The 20,864-nt window shown below is 43.8% G+C and overlaps 1 protein-coding gene across 2 annotated transcripts; it reads left to right on the forward strand.

Annotated features, from left to right (window-relative positions):
• Nucleotides 1-193: 193 nt before the first annotated feature.
• PLPBP (pyridoxal phosphate binding protein) lies at nucleotides 194-20,227 on the forward strand. Of its 2 annotated transcripts, none has more exons than XM_032950797.2 (9): nucleotides 194-264; nucleotides 14,074-14,190; nucleotides 15,647-15,754; nucleotides 15,947-15,982; nucleotides 16,314-16,389; nucleotides 17,677-17,808; nucleotides 18,874-19,016; nucleotides 19,213-19,311; nucleotides 19,505-20,227. In XM_032950797.2, the coding sequence occupies exons 2-9, from the start codon at nucleotides 14,110-14,112 to the stop codon at nucleotides 19,625-19,627; spliced, it is 798 nt and encodes a 265-aa protein (XP_032806688.1). In that variant the 5' UTR covers nucleotides 194-264; nucleotides 14,074-14,109; the 3' UTR covers nucleotides 19,628-20,227. The 2 variants fall into 2 exon arrangements, with proteins under 2 accessions (XP_032806688.1, XP_032806687.1); XM_032950796.2 differs by lacking the exon at nucleotides 194-264 and adding an exon at nucleotides 12,139-12,314.
• Nucleotides 20,228-20,864: the final 637 nt, after the last annotated feature.

Genomic DNA, 20,864 nt, shown 5'->3' on the forward strand with positions numbered 1-20,864 from the left:
TGTGGCGGAGGGGGTGGCGGTAGCAGCTGTAAGCGTCGAGGTTATCGCTGCTGCGCTCCCAGAACACTCGGCCAAGAGCAACACGAGAGCATCTTTGTCTGTGCGAAGGCGCGCGCATGCCCGTGGGGCCGCGTGGGCGTGGCATGGGCAGGTGTGGGCGGGGGAAAGGGGTCGCGTGACGTCACCGGCGTGTGATTTATTTTTCTCTCTCTCCACGTGAAAGCGGGCAGGCGTGCACCCGGCTCTGTGATTGACGTCGTCTTGGTGAGCAGGGCGAGACCAAACCATTGCATGTTGAGTCACCTTATTATTGAAAAAGGACACAGGCAAGCCTACGTCAACCGGACGACGACGATGACAAATCAGGATTTAAAAAAAATATATATTAAACACGATTACACCATTTGTTGCTTTGGCCTACTATTGCCACGATATAACGCCACAATACTGTACTGATAAGAGCAGCACTGTACAACCACGTGGGAAGAGGCGGGTGAGGGGATGGTGCCATATAGACGGAGTCACGTGTTCCTTGGGGTGGTGACGCGATGGCGAGGGGGGGAAAGTACGTCGCCACGTGACCCGCGAGCGAGGCGTTCCTATTGGTCAGAGCGCGGGGTGGAGCAGGAACTGCGCCACTCCGGCGTGACCACGTGCGCGGGGCGGTGTTGAGGGAGGCAGCCAGCTGATCGGGTGCCGTCGGGAGCGCTTTGGGGGGTTGTAGACTGAAGTCTGGGTTGGATTGTGATGTTGGCGATGATTGGGACATTCATGAGTTAGTACGGTGATGGTTGGGACATTATTGAGTTAGTACGGTGATGTTGGTGATGATTGGGACATTCATGAGTTAGTTACGGTGATGGTTGGGACATTCTTGCGTTAGTATGGTGATGTTTGTGATGTTTGGGACATTCATGAGTTAGTACGGTGATGTTGGTGATCTTTGGGACACACTTGAGTTAGTGCGGTGATGTTGATGTTTGGGGCATTCATGAGTTAGTATGGTGATGTTGGTGATGATTGGGACACTCTTGAGTTAGTACGGTGATGTTGGTGATGTTTGGGACATTCCGGAGTTAGTACGGTGATGTTGGTGATGATTGGGACACTCTTGAGTTAGTGCGGTGATGTTGGTGATGATTGGGACATTCTTGAGTTAGTACGGTGATATTGGTGATTGGGAGATTCTTGAGTTAGTACGGCGATGGTTGGGACATTCTTGAGTTAGTACGGTGATGTTGGCGATGATGGGGACATTCATGAGTTAGTACGGTGATGGTTGGGACATTCTTGAGTTAGTGCGGTGGTGTTGGTGATGATTGGGACATTCATGAGTTAGTATGGTGATGTTGGTCATGATTGGGACACTCTTGAGTTAGTGCGGTGATGTTGGTAATGATTGGGACACTTGAGTTAGTAGAGTGATGTTGATGATGATTGGGACATCCTTGAGTTAGGACGGTGATGTTGGTGATGATTGGGCCATTCTTGAGTTAGTACGGTGATGTTGGTGATGATTGGGACATTCTTGAGTTAGTACGGCGATGTTGGTGACGATTGGGACACTTGAGTTAGTACAGACAGCGATGTTGGTGATTGGAACACTCTTGAGTTAGTACAGAGTGATGTTGGTGATGATTGGGACACTCTTAAGTTGGTGCTGATTGGAACACTTTTGAGTTAGTACAGACAAAGAAGTTGGTGACGATTGTGGTAATGGGAGAACATGGAGAATTGATTACGGATTAATGTTTGGGGTGGATAGTGACGGTGGTTATGTATGTTGAACTTCTTTTGCCCATCCCTTTCAACCCATACGGTTTTCGTGTATTCTTGTACAGGGAAATTAAGTTTTCAGGCCCATATGTCGTACAGCCGTTTCAATACGGGCAAAAAAATGGTTTATTTGTGTTCTCCCTTGTGATGGAACTTTGTTGGATCAACGTTGAGATTTATCAGGGCACGGGGTGACCATTAAGGTCTGAATTGGTCTATAATAAGCTTGGCAGTGATAAGGGGGTTGACAGGTATGCTAGCCAATCATGCTAATCGGAGCACTTTGAGTTGATAGAAACTGATATCTGGGGTAGAATGTTCTGGTGGTGGTGGGGGCATATGGGGGATAGAGGGCGGTTTAAGGTTGTGATGTCTGGGTTGGATGGTGGTGATAGGTGGATGGTGAGGGTGGGTTTTAGTTTTTCTGTTACATTTTCTGAGCAAAGATCCAGAACCTAACAGCACTATTAAAACTTGTAATGGATAGGCGTTGACTCCTTTCTTGAATTGAGAAAGGTTTTAAGGGTTTTGAGAGAAAAAAAGGAGCAGCATGACGGAAGAAGCAGATCGAGAATGTTTTAAACTAGTTTGTGGGAGTTGAATGCAGTATGGCTGAGGCTAAATAGTCTGGTGATGGTGGTGATGATGATGATGATGCGAACACGTGGGGTACAAGGCAGTGTTGAGGTGGTTACCCCGGGCACGTTTGGCTCGCTCTCATTGGTATGGGTGGGTGGCGCATGCCGTTTTCGTTTGTTCCTGCAATCGTTGTAACTGTATCCACACCATGTCCTTTCGGCTTAGATGCAACACAGTCACGAATTAAAATTCCAGCTGGGGTCGACAAGAGTCAGAGCATCGTTGGCATCCGTCATGGCTATTACCCTAGATCCTATTTCCACCCAATCTCATAAGAATATTGTAAGCTAAGCAGTGTTGAGCCTGGTTAGTACTCGGATGGGTGACCACCAGGGCTGCCAGGTGTAATTGGTGTGGAGCTGCGAGGTATGTGGTCGGTGGCGGTGGTAGTGCTGAGCCATTACCCCCTCGTATAACACGTGGTGGATGTTCTCATGGGTTATCCGTTTTCCTCCCACATGAAGCCAAACGCTCAGTCACCAAGCTGACCGAGCATCCCAATGCAGCAGCAGCACCCTCCTGGCAAAAAAAAAGTCTTAGAAAGCTGGATGAGGCTTTCCTGTAATTGGTAATGTAATAAATAATTTGCATTACGCTTATCACAATTATTACCTTCAGGGTCAGGGAAATTGAACACCTAATTCACTACGTTGATGATACTGGCGGTAAGCATGGTCCCCACAGTTGCTGATATATGATAGGACAGATTTTGGTGGCGGATTGGGGAGGCCTTCATCCAGCAGTGGATTGATCATGGTCGACGATGATGGATTCCGCCAGGTAATGCGGATTTTGTACCGCTGGCATATGGTCACACTTTACCAGTGGATAGAGAATGGCCGGTGGCTATTCGTAGTCGTGGCAGGACACGGTTTTGCTTTGTGTCGTAGCTAGGTGGGTGAGGGAGGCTCGGTTATTGGATTGGGAGGGAACTCTAGGTCAATGGATAATAATTATCCAGACACATTTGCATCACAACATTGCACCACAGTGGCTTGCACGTGGGCTTTAAATTCAAAACACACTCATCCCTTAATTGTGCCGACTGTGAGGCACCCGCCTGGCTGCTGTATGGCAAAACCTTGAAACTTTATATGACGATAATAATGTACAGCCCTTTGTCAATGTACTGCTGGGTGATGGCCTTCCTACGCCCTTTTGTCATGGGAATTAAGCATATTTCACCACGCTTGTCAGGGCGGGCAGGTGAAGTGGTGGGTGCTCAGAACCAGTTCGGTTATCATCGCTGACCTTGGATGTGGCTGGGAAGCCCGGGTCGCCAGGTTTGTCACGCAGTGTGCTGACCATTGAACCACCACTTCACCATGAAACTTTAACGGGGCGGGGGAGGGCAATAACTGGTTTTGGTATCCGACAGTAGCTAGTCCCTGCAGCCACGAGCCCCTTGTGCACAGAGCAGGGTTTGTCACGAGAGGTACATATTGTACCGTGTGAGACTAAAAAGGAAATTCGCAGCTCGAGTTGTACCTGGTTGACTTTTAAGTGGGCTAAATTTTTGTTCAGGACAGGTTTCATGTGGCTTATGCCTAGGACATTCAGTGTCTTCTCTGTCATTGCTACAGAGTTTCTTTGAAACTGCCTCCTGTTGACTATTTTAGGCCAATGACTTATCATATTGTGAATATGGGGTGGGTTACTGATCTTCATTACTGTGCTTTATTTGTCATTTTGATTACCCCAGGTCACTTGCAAATTAGTCTATTCTAGTTTCTGAAGTTGTCACCTGGTTAAATAAAATAGGCTTGATACGTTTTCACCAAATTACTACAACCTGGCTCAATAAACTTTCGAAATGGTTACGACTAGAAGTGGCCAAATAACTAAATGTAGCGGGATCATAATTAAACAAGTATTTACGTTTCAGATAAGCTTTCCAGGTAAACAAAAGGGTGATGAAAACAAGAAGAATTGAAGCATTAGATATGTTGTTTTGAATGTGGTTGTTATTCGTGCATTGTTGTAAATAGGGATGGAGCTTAATTAAGTTGTAAGGTTTTACAGGTTCAATGGCAATCGTGAGCTTGAGCCTCTCTGAGTATTTAGACTGCGTATTCTTACGTCGCAGATCTACTTAGCTCTGGCTCAATTGAGCCGGTGCTGAGCACGACCCCAGCCGTGCTCAGGATTCCCGTGAGCCGAGCCACGGCTGAACCACTAGCTCCTGCGTGTGAGAAAGCAACTGAGCAGCTCAATACTGAGCTGAGCCTGACTGAGCATTAGAGGCGGAGCCGGGAGCTGAGCCATGACCAAGGATACGGCTGACAGGTTTTCGTCGGTAAAGAAAGGACAGAGACTAATCATTAACTTCCGGTCATGGTGGTTGTTTGACCATACTTCACCATGCTCGACAGTGCAGATGAGTGAAGAGTGATTTATGTTGTAAAAACATTAATGCAAAGTCAGATACGACCACAAACACTTGGAAATTGTTGGTACCCTGGGCACTATTCACAGCCTGGGCATTGACGTTTCAGCCTCTTAAGACTTCATGGCTTCAGTTCTTTAAAAAAAAACATGTTTTTATACACACCAATTTCTCAGACTTGTTTTGCTCTCGGAAACCACACTTATTCAAGTAAATAAAAGCATATTTGTCATATCTTGACTGCACCTTTGTGCAACTTGGATCCACTTGCACATGGATGATATTTGCATCGGATGTAAACATATATTTGAAGAGATCTCACGATCATCTGGATACGAGTTTTAATCAACAATGCTCAATTTTCTATATAGAACAGTCACGGGTGTGGATGTCAATTGAACTGCTTGAGAAAAATGTTAGAGACGTGTTAAAAATGCACCCGCTGAGCGTGTTGTGGGCTAATCACTTGTTTAATCTGCTTCTGCTTTGCATTCAGCTCCATCTCGGAGCTTTGGCATTCTTGAAATTCTTAGATTATTCAGCGGAGAGAACCACGGCAACCCAGTGGATGGCACAGTGCACGGGGAACCCAACAACAGAGCCGTTCCTAGGGTACGGCGAATCGGGGCGACTGCCCCGGACCCCGCGCTTTGGGGGGAGGGGGGGCACGCTTCGACATCACGGTGTCAGATATAATACTCCTGGTTCAGTCTGAAGGCGTCGGAAGTGCCCACACGGCCGCATCTGTTCGATTCTCGGCGACGGCTAACAGCGGTGGAGAGCGATATCTTAACCGGTCCTGAGGCCTCTCCTCCTTTCACCAACCTGCACTGACCTGCACGCTGCAGTGTGGTCAACCAGCCCCCATGAATGACGCGGCTTAGTGAGGCCTTCATCCAGCAGTGTATTGACAAAATGCTGTTAATAAACGGAGACCCCCCCATATAGCCTTGTAACAGACGGTTGGAGCAAAATGCTGTTAGCACTTTTGAAGGCTGGAACGGCACACGAAGTGGGTGGCCAACACCACGCCTGGTCGCCTTTGTCTCCCCAGTGGCGATGCTTACACATCGGCACTGGGTACTTATTTTAAGGCTGAGGCGAACTAGAGGAGGCCCAGTACCGGTTAATAAGCCACCACCCTAAAGATGAGCATCAGGGCCGGTGAGATTGCAAGCCGACTTTCTATTAAAAAAAACATACAATTACTGTATAGGGTTCGAAGGAAAGATGTTTGTGTTGCAGTGAACAACAATTATTTGGAACACGCCTCTTTTGCTCTTGCATAATGAAGTTACTCATCAGTTTAACACGTAGGTATTCGCGACTAATATCCATAATACAGTTTTTTTTTTCAATTATATAACCCAACAAAAACCTGTATTTTGGAAGTTGCTCATCCTGTTTTGAATTGTATTTTAAATTTATAATTACAGTACAGTTTTGAATTATATTTGTTTCTAAGTTTATATGAATGCAGCTTTGGTTATTTTATCTCTGCACACTCCGTCTGCTCATGTGTTCACCCACAAAGTAGAGGTTACGCGCATATTACAGCAATTAGTTTGAGAAGTTGCCTAACAGTTCCGTGTCTTGTCGCCTACCCTCACAGCAACCAACACTACCATCAATACCACCTCCTGGCTCGAGCCACGGCCGAAAAACCATCACCACTTGTGCCATGATCCTTTCCAGACCGGGCTATCCAGACCAACACCAGACCAGTCTGTGCCACCCGCTCACCGTTGTATTGTTCCTGAACCAATGTACACGCGCGTGTCACCTTACCTGACACCTAGCCGATCTGTAACGCCGTTGCATCATTTTTGGTTTGCGCGCCACCTGTACTTGTGACCGTGGAGCGGCCCCTCAAACGGCCGTCCACATTGCAGAGGACTGCCCCCTTTAAAGACGGTGGCGAAACGACGGGAAGGAAAATGGTTGTTTGAACTCTGATGACGCTGAAAATCAAGTGGTTGAGTCATTTAAATGTCGGAACTGTTAGTAAGCACAAGGAGGACATAGTCGCAGTGCAGCGTGTCCTAAGGCAGTTTGAGGGCTTCCAGCGTCGAGAACTGAACCCGTGTCGCATGTATCGAGTTTCATTTTCCATATGTAATTAATTTCGTGGGTAAGCGTGCTGCGCGCGTCATGATCTTCTGAAGCACTGGTGTAGTAGCCATTGGGTGTGTAGGTGTTGCAACTGCACCGGGACCTCTGGGCACCATAGGAGCCCAGTCCCCGGGCTACTAAGATGGGGGGGGGGGGTGGAATGTGGACATGGCAGCGCCCCATTTAATTTCTTGCACTAAGGCCCTTGCCAACTACGCTTCTATGCCACTGTGGAAATTAAAAAAGTGTATCTACTCACGAGCATAGAGCATTGCTGATCTTGTATGACCAGCTTTGGACCAATTGTGAAAATGTCACATTCCAATAACACGAGCCAGTCCATCCATAGAAGAATCACAGATAACGTGCTCCCAAAGTAGTATTTTGTTGATCCCAGAGGTAGAATAATAAAGTCCAGCCCTTTGTCCATGTTATGCATGGGGTGTGGGTTGTGGGAGTTGTTTGACTATACTTTACCACACTGGTCAGTGTGGGTCGGTGAGAGGAAGGGGCACAGGAACGGTTAATCTATCACTCAATGATATTAGCAGCGGCCGGGAATCAAACTCAGTTTGCTGGGTTCAGAAGCGTAGTGCGTGAACAACTTCACACCACTTATATTCTTGGTTCTTTCGGTATAGTCACGTAGAATGGAAACAATAAAATATTGTTTTATATTTGTATTATTTTATTGTTTCCCTTCTACGTGACTTTACCGAAAGAACCAAGAATATGAATCCCTGCAGTCACAAAAGCTTTAAATCAAAATTTCACGCCACTTCTTCACAGGAGTACGAAACAACCATGTATTAGTCCTCCAATGTGTTTTTGGATGGTGCCGCATGTTGTACGTCTGTTCTTTCGCTTCATGCTGCCAGTAAGTGGAGCGAAACGTCGGACACCGTGCTGAACAACACGCGATGCAACCCGAAAACATGGGACGGTTGAACAGCACCACTGCAAAAAATAATCTATATGGAGTGGTAAAGCAACCATTGAGAGTCACGGATGAGGCTTCTTGGTTGGTGAGTTCACTTGCGGCACCAACGTATTTTCATTACAAGGTGAGCGTCTCGAGTGTCATATCTTGGCGTCGATGGGTGACCAACGCATGACGCCTTAAGTTTCACACCACGCGCTCTTTATTTTTTTAACATGACTGAGAACAGATTTTCCCACGACGTCATTCGCAGAGTTTCCAAGTCACGTCTCTTTTTTTGTTCCGATACATGCTGTTCATTCAATAGGGAATCAATAAGAACGGACACAGCTCTGTACGTCATTCCAAACAACTTAAAATAATGTGAATAGAAATAAACGTGGTCTCTATATATTTTTTGCACGCGGTCAATACATCCAGGGCTGCCAGTACACGAGAAAGTTATAGGAAGCTGTACTTCATAGCCACAGTACTTGTCAGGCCTACGATTTCAGACTTGAATTTCAGACAACTTAAAAATGAGGGCAATAATTAGTATAATCACAAAATGCGTTTCTTTTTACACGGGTAAATGTCGACCCAATTAGGACTGTAATTTAGATAATTTGTCCACCTTAAAAAAGGAGAAAAATGGCCGTGAAATAACCCGGACAATCGGACTTTTTCACGCACGCTGGGATGGCGCATTCAGTTTTCGTGCGTGTATATATTTTTTATCCATTGACTTATTCCATGAACGAGCCAGATTTTATGAAGAAAGAAAAAAGTACTTTGAACAGGACACCCCACGTGCGTTATGTTGTTTGTGATGCATTTGAAATGTTGGCTCTTTTAGGCTTCCTAATTTGTGGAGCTGCCCGCCTGTGAACAATCCATGTGTGACGCTACACCGGTGTTCGCGGGATGTTAAAGAACAACACTGACTGGAGTGGCTTTGAAAAGTGGAAATAGCCCAGCCAAAATAAGACGCAAGTAGAATCATGGTATTTTGGCGTTGAGAAAGTCTAATTATTATTACTGCTACTTCGCGGCGGAAAACCAATGACGGTCCACCGACGTCTTCGGGAGGAAAATACAAAGTTACTTAATATACACGACCTTAAAATACGCACATTTCTATTTATTCATAGAAGCCCAATAACATAGCGAATGCCTCGATGGAGTGTGTAGCCTGTGGGTGGGGGTGTCTTTCTATTTCGTGTTCCATGGGTTGGGGTTGAAGTGGAAGGGGGTTGGCCAATAGAAGTGGGAACCAAGTCACTGTGTGACCGGGACAAAGTGCGTGTGGGGTTTTTTTTTACTACGTCTGGCTCCAGAAATATGAACAGGTGTGGCTATTTCAGTCGTCCACTATGACCACGTGGCTAGCGTTTACGCGGTGGTTAAACCCCCCCCTGGAATGACAGTCACACCTCCTCGTGGTTCTCATTCCTTGCGTCGCGTCTAGTGTGTCAAGTCAACTCATACGGGTTACCCGCATTCTTGTAGAGGGAAATTGAAGTGTTCAGGTCCATACGGCGTGCAGCCGTTTCAATACGGGCAAAACAAATGTCTATACATGTTCGTGTCTCTCCCTTGCGATGGGACTTTGTCGGGTGAAGGTTGAGATTTATAAGGGCACGGGGTGACCATTAAGGTCTGAATTGGTCTGTAATAACTACACTACTATACACTACACTCCATTATACACTACACTACTATTAACTACACTCCATTATACACTACACTACTATACACTCCATTATACACTACTATACATCACACTCCATTATACACTACACTACTATACACCACAATTCATTATACACTACACTACTATACACTACACTCCATTATACACTACACTCCATTATACACTACGCTCCATTATACACTACACTACTATACACTACACTCCATTATACACTACTATACACTACACTACATTATACACTACTATACACCACACTACTATACACTACACTCCATTATACACTACACTCCATTATACATTACTATACACTACACTCCATTATACACTACTATACACTACACTCCATTATACACTACTATACACCACACTACTATACACTACACTACTATACACTACACCCCATTATACACTACACTCCATTATACACTACTATACACTACACTCCATTATACACTACACTCCATTATACACTACTATACACTACACTCCATTATACACTACACTCCATTATACATTACTATACACTACACTCCATTATACACTACACTCCATTATACACTACTATACGCTACACTCCATTATACACTACACTCCATTATACATTACTATACAATACACTCCATTATACACTACACTCCATTATACATTACTATACACTACACTCCATTATACATTACTATACACTATACTCCATTATACATTACTATACACTACACTCCATTATACAGTACACTCCATTATACACTACTATACACTACACTCCATTATACACTACACTCCATTATACATTACTATACAATACACTCCATTATACACTACACTCCATTATACATTACTATACACTACATTCCATTATACATTACTATACACTATACTCCATTATACACTACTATACACTACACTCCATTATACATTACTATACACTACACTCCATTATACAGTACACTCCATTATACACTACTATACACTACACTCCATTATACACTACACTCCATTATACATTACTATACAATACACTCCATTATACACTACACTCCATTATACATTACTATACACTACACTCCATTATACATTACTATACACTATACTCCATTATACACTACTATACACTACACTCCATTATACACTATACTCCATTATACACTACTATACAAGACATTCCATTATACACTACTATACACTACACTCCATTATACATTATTATACACTATACTCCATTATACATTAATATACACTACACTCCATTATACATTACTATACATTACACTCCATTATACACCACTCCATTATACATTACTTTACACTACACTCAATTATACACTACACTACTATACACTACATTATACACTACACTCCATTATACACTACACTGCTATACACTACTATAGTTGTCAACCCATACGGTTTAACCCCGTATTCTTGTACAGGGAAATTGAAGTGTTGAGGTCCATACGGCGTACAGCCGTTTCAATACGGGCAAAACAAATGTTGTCTATACATGTTCGTGTTTCTCCCTTGCGATGGGACTTAGCGGGGTGAACTTTGAGATTTATAAGGGCACGGGGTTGACCAACACGGTCTGAATTGGTCTCTAATAAAGTAGGCGCTGATAAGGAGGAGTTGACAGGTTTGGTTACCGGCGTTCCAGTCCACGTCCTATTGCTTTATTTGAATAAGTGCCGGCACGCTCGTTGTAATAACGCTTGTTGTCAATCCACTGCTGGATGGAGGAGGCCTCCGTTACGAATTGTCGGCCATCGGGATTGTTTCACCATACTTCACCACAGTGGTCACTGCAGATTTGTGCAGGGGTGAGGGGGGGGGGGTAGGTTGGCCTAGGAGCGGTCGAGAAATGAATGAAAAGCACTTCAAATCGACGGCGGTGTGATGCACGGGGTTCGATCCCATTGGAATGTTTGCGATGGCAACATTCGAAACAACGCTCCAACATTCTGAACCCCCCCATATCCTTTGGTTTTATTCGGTAAAGCCGCGTAGATAAAGTAAAAGCAAAACAAAAGAAAACAATTGTAAACATTAATTGTTTTCTTTTATTTTGTTTTATTTTATCTACGCGACTTTACCGAATAAAACCAAAGAGTATGAATCCTTGCAGTTTACGAATGCTTCAAATCTAGAATTCTGAACCCAATTCCCCCTGCGCAAAGCCGCCTCTTGGCTACTCAGCCAAGTAAATGCGGTTAGTAAGAAAGTAAGAGGACTTTTCTAAAAGTACAAAAAAAATCGCAGCTTTTGCGATTTGCCAATCGAATAGGTTTTCAGATTAATCGATTTTAAATCGATTAATCGTTAAGCCCCCAGTGCCCAGGGGACAGAGAGCCCTGACATGGAACCAATTGGCAGCCCACTTGCTCTTAAGGATGACCGCCGTTGTTGCTGCTGGTTAATTCGCAATTACTTGACGCGTGTTCGCTTGGGGCCTTGAAGATTAACTAAAACAAAACAAAAAAATAATATTTTGTTTGTGTTATGCATAAACATTTTTTAGGATATTAATTTTTCAAATGCATCTTTTAAACATACGCCAATTGTTAAGGTCACTGTGTGTGCGCGCGCGTTACATAAAGTAAAGAATAAAGTAGCCTCTTTAAGAGGCCTGGCGTCTCGGTTTGAGTCCCAAACGCGAGAGCGGTGTGGTTAATCTTGGTCGACATCATTCCACGCACAATACGCTAATGATTATTAATTTGAATACTTTCTAGCTATTATAATCGTTTTCGTTGGTATCAACACGGAACTATCATCAGGTAAGCCGCAAATGTAATAACGCTTCCCATCGCGCTGAGCCCTATTGCATAGTAAGAGCAGTACGAGTAGCTCGCTATACTGTACATTTGTTATATATATAGAACTTTACATGCTTACGTAACGTTTTACGATAAAATGTCAAACCGTAACATGTTTAGTGTTCCGAATGTAATTGTTTATCTTACGTGTGCTGAGCAAATTTCGCCGCTGTGGATATGTTACGTGTACCAACGTTTGAATGCGATTGATGTTACAGACAGTAAAATTGCTCTGTTTATATAGGGTTATTTTAGTTCTTTGTTTAACCTCGCATTGACGTTGTATTTGTCTGTCTGTGCCGCTTGGGTGAGACTTGAACTCATGGGGTTTTAAAGTTGTACACGTTCAAGTCCCGCCAGAGCTAGATATAAACAGCTTCTAAGTGTCAACGAGCTGTTATGTACAGGGTGGTCAAGATGTCTTGTGACCCCCCCACTCGCCGCCTCATTTCATTCTCTAAAACTTAATCCTTTTTTAAATTAAGGCTTATTTAAAACAAATTAATATGCAAAGGGAATATATATGTGTTAGGGTCAATTAATTGGGCGTCACAAGACATCTGGGCCAACATGTACAGTACTGGAATGCTTCCCATTTATTTTGTACATTTCACAACTGAGATGAGAGGGCAATTTGAAGCAACAACTCTCTTAAGGATGGGGAACCGGTATGAACATGCATGGTTATATCAAGGGAAATATTGTACAACGTTTTAGCGGTCCAACAATGTTCAAAAAATAATTGTTACGTTGCCTGCATCGGTGTCTTGCATGCAAAAGTGTGTCAGTTTTCAGATAATTATTGGTTTAAATTATTTTTAAGTGATACAGGACAAAATTTTGATTGAAAGCTTTCGTGACTGCAGGGATTCATATTATTGGTTCTTTCGGTAAAGTCACGTAGAAGGGAAACAATAAAATGATAAAAATATAAAACAATAAAATTCTCACGACGTTTCGACTGCAACACAAGCAATCATCATCAGGTGTGAAACCCACAGCAAGAATATTTTCTTTGCACGAAAATTTTCTTGCTGTGGTTTTCACACCTGATGATGATTGCTTGTGTTGCAGTCAAAACGTCGTGAACATTTTATTGTTTTATATTTTTATTATTTTGTTTCCATTCTACGTGGTGACTTTACCGATAGAACCAAGAATATGATACAGGACTACCGTTTATCGTTAAAATAATAAAATTGCGAGCGTATTAACCCCCACTGGACGCGTGCATCGTGTGAATTCAATGCACGCGCTCACTGTGGCGAAATGTGTGCATGCGTTTACCAAAGTAATTCAATACGCTTGTGTTTTTTTAATTCACATTGTCGTGATTCTCATAAAGATTATTTGCGGCGCTGGGGTGGACTAGGGTAGTGGACACGGCAGCACAGTGGTTCGTGAACTGTGCTGTGAAGCCGGCCAGTCGAGTTCGATTCCAGACCACGGCTAATATCGGTGGACCGGTCCTGGGCTTTCAATTCACCATCCGGCACTGACCAGCGTGCTGAAGCATGGTCAGACAACTCCCATGACTGGCACGGTGTGAGGGGAAGCCTTCATTCAGCAGCCGCTTTACAAAGCGTAGTTTATTCAGAAGAAAGCCTCCTCTGTTAGTGCCATCACAACATTTTAAAAGCAGTGTCCGTAATGTATATGGATCACCGTACTTGTACAATGCTTGTCCACAATATGTCGCTGCGATGTCATTTGTGACCAGTGGGCAGGTGCGGCTTGTGGCTCAACGTTGCTCCGCATGCAAGATTCAATGGAATTGGCAGAAGCGCTTTGCTCCGTGTTGGATAAAGTCAGGGCGGCCACTGCCCGCAGGCCAATTGTAAGTCGCCCGCCTTGTCCGGCCCTTCGATCCTGTCACTGCACGTGAAGTCCGTCCCACAGTTGACCAGTTGCCAAGGCTGCGTGGGTCACCACAGCTGACTGTCCTGCAATGGCCTTCCCGCTATCTCTCGTCCTTCTGCTTAATATTGCGTATTTGTGTCTGCGATGATGAAGCTACGCCACACTGTGATTTATTTTATTTTATTTTGCCATAGCACTGGTACACTTTTCTCTAGTTAATTAACATAATATCTGTCATAGTTTCTGCTGGCCTCTGTTATTTGTTTTCCTTCCATTTTACGGAATGTCTAGTTTGTCCAGGTTTTTCCCCCCATCGCACCTAGCTATGTGTCAATAATGATTTTCTGTCTGTCTTTATATTATGGTGCACACTCTTGCATTTTCGCAAATCTCTTTCAGTAAACTTGCATTGGTCCTTATTGCCATCCATGGAGCCACACAAGTAGCCTTTTTCCGGCACCATTGTTCACAAGTTGTGATCTTTCTGTCCGCTGCATGGATCACCCGTGTCTCACATGCGCCCGTTGCATTCAGAAAAAACAAAACTGTGTTTTAACTTAGCCTGATTTTTTTGCGACTGGAATGGTGCGGGCAACTAAATAGCTTGAGTGATTAAGTGAACACAGATGAACTCGTAAGCTTTTGCTTCCCTAAGTCAAATGTTACATTATTTTCCCACTCGGAAAAAAGGGGTATATAGTGTGACAAGAATGCGGTCGCTGGTAACTGATATAATTTTGCGCCGTCAGTAGCATTTCATTGATGTGTAACTCTTGTGCAAAAACCCCAGTTGCCTCACCCGTTGCCTTCATGCTCAGGTTTAAACGAAATGAGATTTTTTTTGTTCACGCGATGGCAGCTGCGTGAACTGAAGCTGTCTGACCACAACGCCGTGAAATGCCTTTCGGATCGTAGCGGGATGTTTCTCTCATTTGGTGGGTGGATTTAGAGGAGGGAAAATCGTACATAAATATGAAATGTTTATTGTGTTTGAAGAATGCTGAGAGCATTGCTGTTTAAGCATCAATTGCAGGTTTAGAATGGGGTTATACATTTTGGTGATATCGATTTGTAAGGCTCACGATACATGCATTGAATATCGGTATAATAATCAATGTTTATCTACTTGTGCAGTTATGTGGAAATTATATTCCTATTTTATATTCATGCTAGTGGAACAAACAAACTTTACAAACTAGGTAGAATAAACAAGGAACGTTATAAACCATATGAGAAAAGTTAGACGAAAAAAAGCTCAATCAATTCTTGAATAGAATCGTTGTCCTGAATCTCAACAATACATTTGAGTTATTGGGGGCAATGAATCATTACACTCCCGAGTGCACATATTCCCCGGCAAGCGAGCATCTCCCCCCCCACCCGACACCACATATCACGGGTTCCTCCGTGACTTTTTTTTGTTAATCCGACAGCATCTCCCAGACACTCTCCCATGCCTGGTGGCGGTGAGCAAGACCAAGCCGGCGGCCATGGTGATCGAGGCCTACAAGCACGGGCAGCGTCACTTTGGTGAAAATTATGTACGTGGGCACGTCTGACCTCTCGCCCTCGCACTGCTTGATCCCAAATCTGTCTGTCTGCGTCAAGTAATGTGACACAATTCCATGTCGAAATTCACCGTCTGCTTTTAATGAATTACAGGCGGGTTCAGTCGGGTATTGAACTGTGGCAGTTATGAAACGTTGAAGTCACAGCTGTTATCAATCTTGCAGGTTCAGGAATTGGTAGAAAAGGCATCGGATCCCCAGGTATAGTAGATTCATGAATGTGTGTGCACGATGTACTAAAAATAGCTATTTTTTATTGTCCTTAATATGCATGTATATGTATGTTTAACTTGTTTTACGCTGTACGTAGCCAACTGTACTAATCGAAGGTGGGGGAAGTACACCACAAATCAGTTCTAAAGAAATGAGTTTTCAACCTAGATTTAAAAGTGTGTAGCTCCAGTAGCTTCCTAATATCCGAAGGAAGAGCGTTGCGGATGGCTGCTGGAGTGCATCTGAAAGCGCCGGGCGATACAGTGACCATCTTCGTAAGTGCTTGCCTTTGAGGTTAACACCGAGTCCCCTCTTGCAGGTTCGGTCGCAATGTCCTGAGATAAAGTGGCATTTTATCGGCCACCTACAGAAAGGCAATGTCAACAAGCTCGTGAGTAAGTGTCCTGTTACCTTCAGATAATTCTAAGTATATCTCTGGCACAGGAATGTTAAATGGTGCATCGTTAAGCTCGAGCGTATTGTGTTTTATGTCGCCGTTTCAACACTTATTAAAAACGTACATGTACACCGATTTTGTCAATCCACAATTGGATGAGTGCCTCGCCGCGTCATGTAGATCTTGGGGGTTATTTGACCATACTTCACCGCGCTGGTCAGTGCGGGTTGGTGAGCATAAATACGGGAGCATGGGAGTACATTACAACAATGGATTTTGTTGCACCACTCTCTTCTGCCCACAATGTAGCCCAATTACTGTATTTTCCTGCATATAGCTCGCATACGCATATAACCCGCATACGCATGTACCCCGAAAAAATAGCGTTTTGTGGAAAACAAATTCCAGATAGCCCGCACCTCCATATACCCCGCATGCATTCATCTATTTAACGTCGTTACCGCAGCTTAATTCCATCATATTAATACGAAGTTTACATTTGTAATACATTCCACTATCAATTGTTAACATTAAAATCATAACGTGCACAAAGAAAACAAACTAACCGGAAATGAGTGAACTTAAAACAGTAAATACGTAACAAAAGTAAATATCCAATAAATTAGTAACACATAACTGTAAGTAGTTTTAGCACTTGTAGGTTGCGCACTGCGCAGGCAATAGCGGCACTACGGTGACGCTGTTGCCTCGCCCCCAACCCCCACCTCTCTCTCTCCCCAGCTGCCCCACCCCCCAACCCCTACCTCTCTCTCCTCCCAGCTCTCCCGTCGCCGGTAAACAGTGCGCGCACTTCAAACATTGTCGTTTAATTGTACAAACAATTCATTTAAAACGTTATAACATGTGCAATTTTAGTGCGAGTGGTTTATTCAACAAAGGTAAGTGTTGCATAGTGGATAGTCCTACCATGAAAAAATGTAACTAGTTATGACATGTCACACGTGTAAAATATTTTCGGGATAGCCTGCACCTCCATATACCCCGCAGGGTCTTGTTTTGTTTGTAAAAAGTGGTATACCCCGCGGGTTATATGCGGGAAAATACGGTAAACATGTTTGTGCATGTTGGTCATCCATCCAAGCACTATCCAGGTTAAAACCTGCTTTGCACTGAGATCTGATGGGATCCGGTGCATTCTGGGTGATTTTTTCATGGTGCATCCAAAATGTATGCAGTTATATTCATGGCTGCAGTTTACTTAGCACAATGCCTTCATTGATATATTGCTACAACCTATGATTCATGTTTTGCTTTTTTAACGCAGCTACGCCAAACCTGTACGTGGTGGAGACTATTGACTCGATCAAGCTCGCTGAACGGGTAAATGCTTCCTGGCAGAAGAAAAGCTCGGAAAAGTTAAAGGTCATGATACAGATCAATACGAGCAGTGAAGACAGTAAGTAAGCTTCGGCAACTCTTCCGAAATCCAGTTTTGGTTGCGTGTTCTTCAGACCATGGTAACTTGGTGCAGAAGGTATTGGTGGATCGCAAGACCAGGGGAGATGATGACTTGGGGAAGTCTTCATCCAGCAGTAGATAGATCATGGTTGATGATCTTGAATATTATTTTCATTTTAAATGCAAATCATGTTTGCATCCCCATTTATAGTGGTATTTTATTTTACAACAGCTGTAGACTATAACATAGGGTTTTTGCGGTTGTGCTTAACAACCCCGCCTGTTGTTAGGCACGATGTCCAATGGTCCACTCCATGTGTAGTGACATCGCGGGATGTCACTGTGTAGTGCCGGCCCTAGAGAGGCACGGCTTGCGATGTAACGACATCACGGACACCACAATGGTGTCGGTGTAGTACCGGCCCTAGAGGGGCTTGGTGAGCGCTGATTGATAGCGCTGGATGGCATCACCCTTGGCGTGCAGTGCCAGCCCCTACAGGACAGGGTGTATGAGTGCCGGCCGTAGGAATGAGGTTACTAAAGGCCATGGCACTCTGGTTGACCCGAGAGGACACGTGACCAGTTAAGTCTACAAAGGGGCCCCAAGTGGGGGCTAGGGGTGGTCACGTGGTCGGGGTCCAGATCCTGCTCGAGGATTCTGGAAGGTGGTCGTGGCCAAGGACGGAGCCGGCCACGCCGCAGAGGATATAAGCCGGGTCCCCCAGTGGGACCGGTGTTGTTGTTCATCCTGAAGAAACCTTCGTCTATGTTCAACGTTCTCCGAGTCTCCAACACGTGGACCTGGACCCGAGCTGGGGTCCCGATCCATAGTAGCTAGTTACGTTGTAATTAGTGTAGTTAGCCTGGTGGTCACCACCATAGGTTGTTATTCTGTTAAGGGGCAGTTATCCCGTGTGTTGGTGTTAAATAAATGTGTTGCCTCAAAGAGTACGTCTGCAACTCAGTTGAACTCACTACACATGTAACAGGGCTTCCCCGTTACACCTCAGAGAGCTGTAAACTGTAGTATTGTTTTAACCCTTTTTTTGCTGTTACCTTTAAGGCAAACATGGGCTGCCACCTAAAGACACCGTGGACACCGTAAAGCAAGTCTTAGAAAAGTGCACTGGACTAGAGTTCTTTGGATTGATGACAATCGGAATGTATGGACATGACCTGTCCCAGGGACCCAACCCAGACTTTCAGGTAACACCTACGGAATGTGTCTTACACAAACTTCCTGTTGCATATTAAAGTTATATAAGAGTTCAGTTGTAGATTTGAAATGAGCTGAATTTGAGCCAATGTATTACACAAAACAGGCTTTCAGCAATAAAACACGAGTGTTGCCCGCGTGCTATTAATTATGATACGTGTGTATGTGCACCTCTGTTTGGAACAGAAATTGTTGGCTTGCCGTGTCAACGTGTGTGAGAAGCTTGGATTGAAGCCTGAGACCATTCAAATGAGCATGGGGATGTCAGGAGACTTTGAACATGCGGTAAGAGGGTACCTGTCACGCCATGCACAGTTGTTTTCCTTTAAATGCTCGCACATGCCCCGTCCTACTTGCGAATCACAAATCACGCACAGAGAACAACTGTAATAAGGCCGAGTGCACGTGTTCAAAAATCGCACCCCAGGTTCTTGCGTATTTTGCAGAGACAAATGTTGTGGTCTTTTGCTTCTGTCAGATTGAAGTCGGGGCCACGAGCGTCCGGGTTGGCAGCACGATTTTCGGAGAGCGTGACTACGGAAACAAGGGAGCGAACAAAGGTAGCGACGGAGAGGAGGAGAGAGGTTCTGCCGGAAGATAAAACCAAACTCCCACCATGCCGTCATGGAACCTTGCTGTTTCAGAACAGTGCTGGACTAGAGTGCTTGCTATCGCGGATTTTGGGCGCTTTAAAGATGCGGTAACAATTGTACGATTCTTTGGCTTTAAAGCGTTTGCACTTGGGCATGATGTTGTTGCTTTTGCTGGAAGTTTGAAAACAATATGCAGGCTGCCCATTGATATCACAAAACACTCGAATAAGTTGAAATTCATATATTAGAAATTAGCATACGATTAATAATCTGTGAAGTAGTACATTCACAAAGCCATTATTATAGTCATATTTAGAGTCACCGCTCCATTGTGGTTCGTAAATTTCAATTTACTGAGTAAATTATAAAGATATGCTTTTGTTAGTTAGGTGTGAATTTTACACTTTGCTAAACACTACAAGAGCATGTGTTTCTATATGTTGTCATTCTGATTGTTTAATATTTCCTAGATTTATAGCGTTCGCAGGATCCAGTCACTTGAGTTTCCAGTTGCCTTGCAGTGAAACTCACATTTTGAAATATTCTGGTTGATTTTCAATGATACCGCCAGGGTTGTTTACTTCAATAAAAGTTTTATGCATTACCAAGATTATAATTGTTGATTTTTCAATTTAAGTCTTCAAAGTGCACACAATTGGTGAGCTTGCTAAGGTATCAATTATACATTCTTACGTTAGTGTTTTTCACATCTGCACGTACTTGTGCCCACATTTTTGTTATTTTTAAAATACTTCCATCAAAACAGAATGCTTCATTAACACGTTTGAGAATTTAACAAAAAAATAAATGCAAATTCCAAGGCAGACGTTGTAACTCTGAAGAAACACAACGCATCACTCCCATGCATAAAACTGGCACAAGAGGATTACGCTGCTCAGTGGAGTAGTTGAAGATTAACCCGGGTTAGAGTCGACCATAAAAATGTGCTTTAGGTTGCAAAATGTTTATATCGTCATTGAGTGTCACACTTGGAAGTGATTGTGTAAAATCAACATAGGTCTTTAGTTGTAATGCAATAGACCTGAATGAAAAAAATATTCTTATTTATATACAGTATTGGAGATTGGTAGTGCCAGTGGGTTGAATTGTAGGTATACTTTGCAAAAGTGCATGTTTTGTCTGACTCACTTATGGATCTGAATGACTTCACATGTGATTGTGCAACTTCATCTTCTGGGGCTGTTGTTTTTCCACTGGCCGGGTGCACTGCTCGCTGCGAGAGTT

This window comes from Petromyzon marinus, chromosome 9 (genome assembly GCF_048934315.1).
Source record: "Petromyzon marinus isolate PM22_M1 ecotype Great Lakes invasive population chromosome 9, UKy_Petmar_22M1.pri1.0, whole genome shotgun sequence".
Taxonomy (NCBI): domain Eukaryota; kingdom Metazoa; phylum Chordata; class Hyperoartia; order Petromyzontiformes; family Petromyzontidae; genus Petromyzon; species Petromyzon marinus.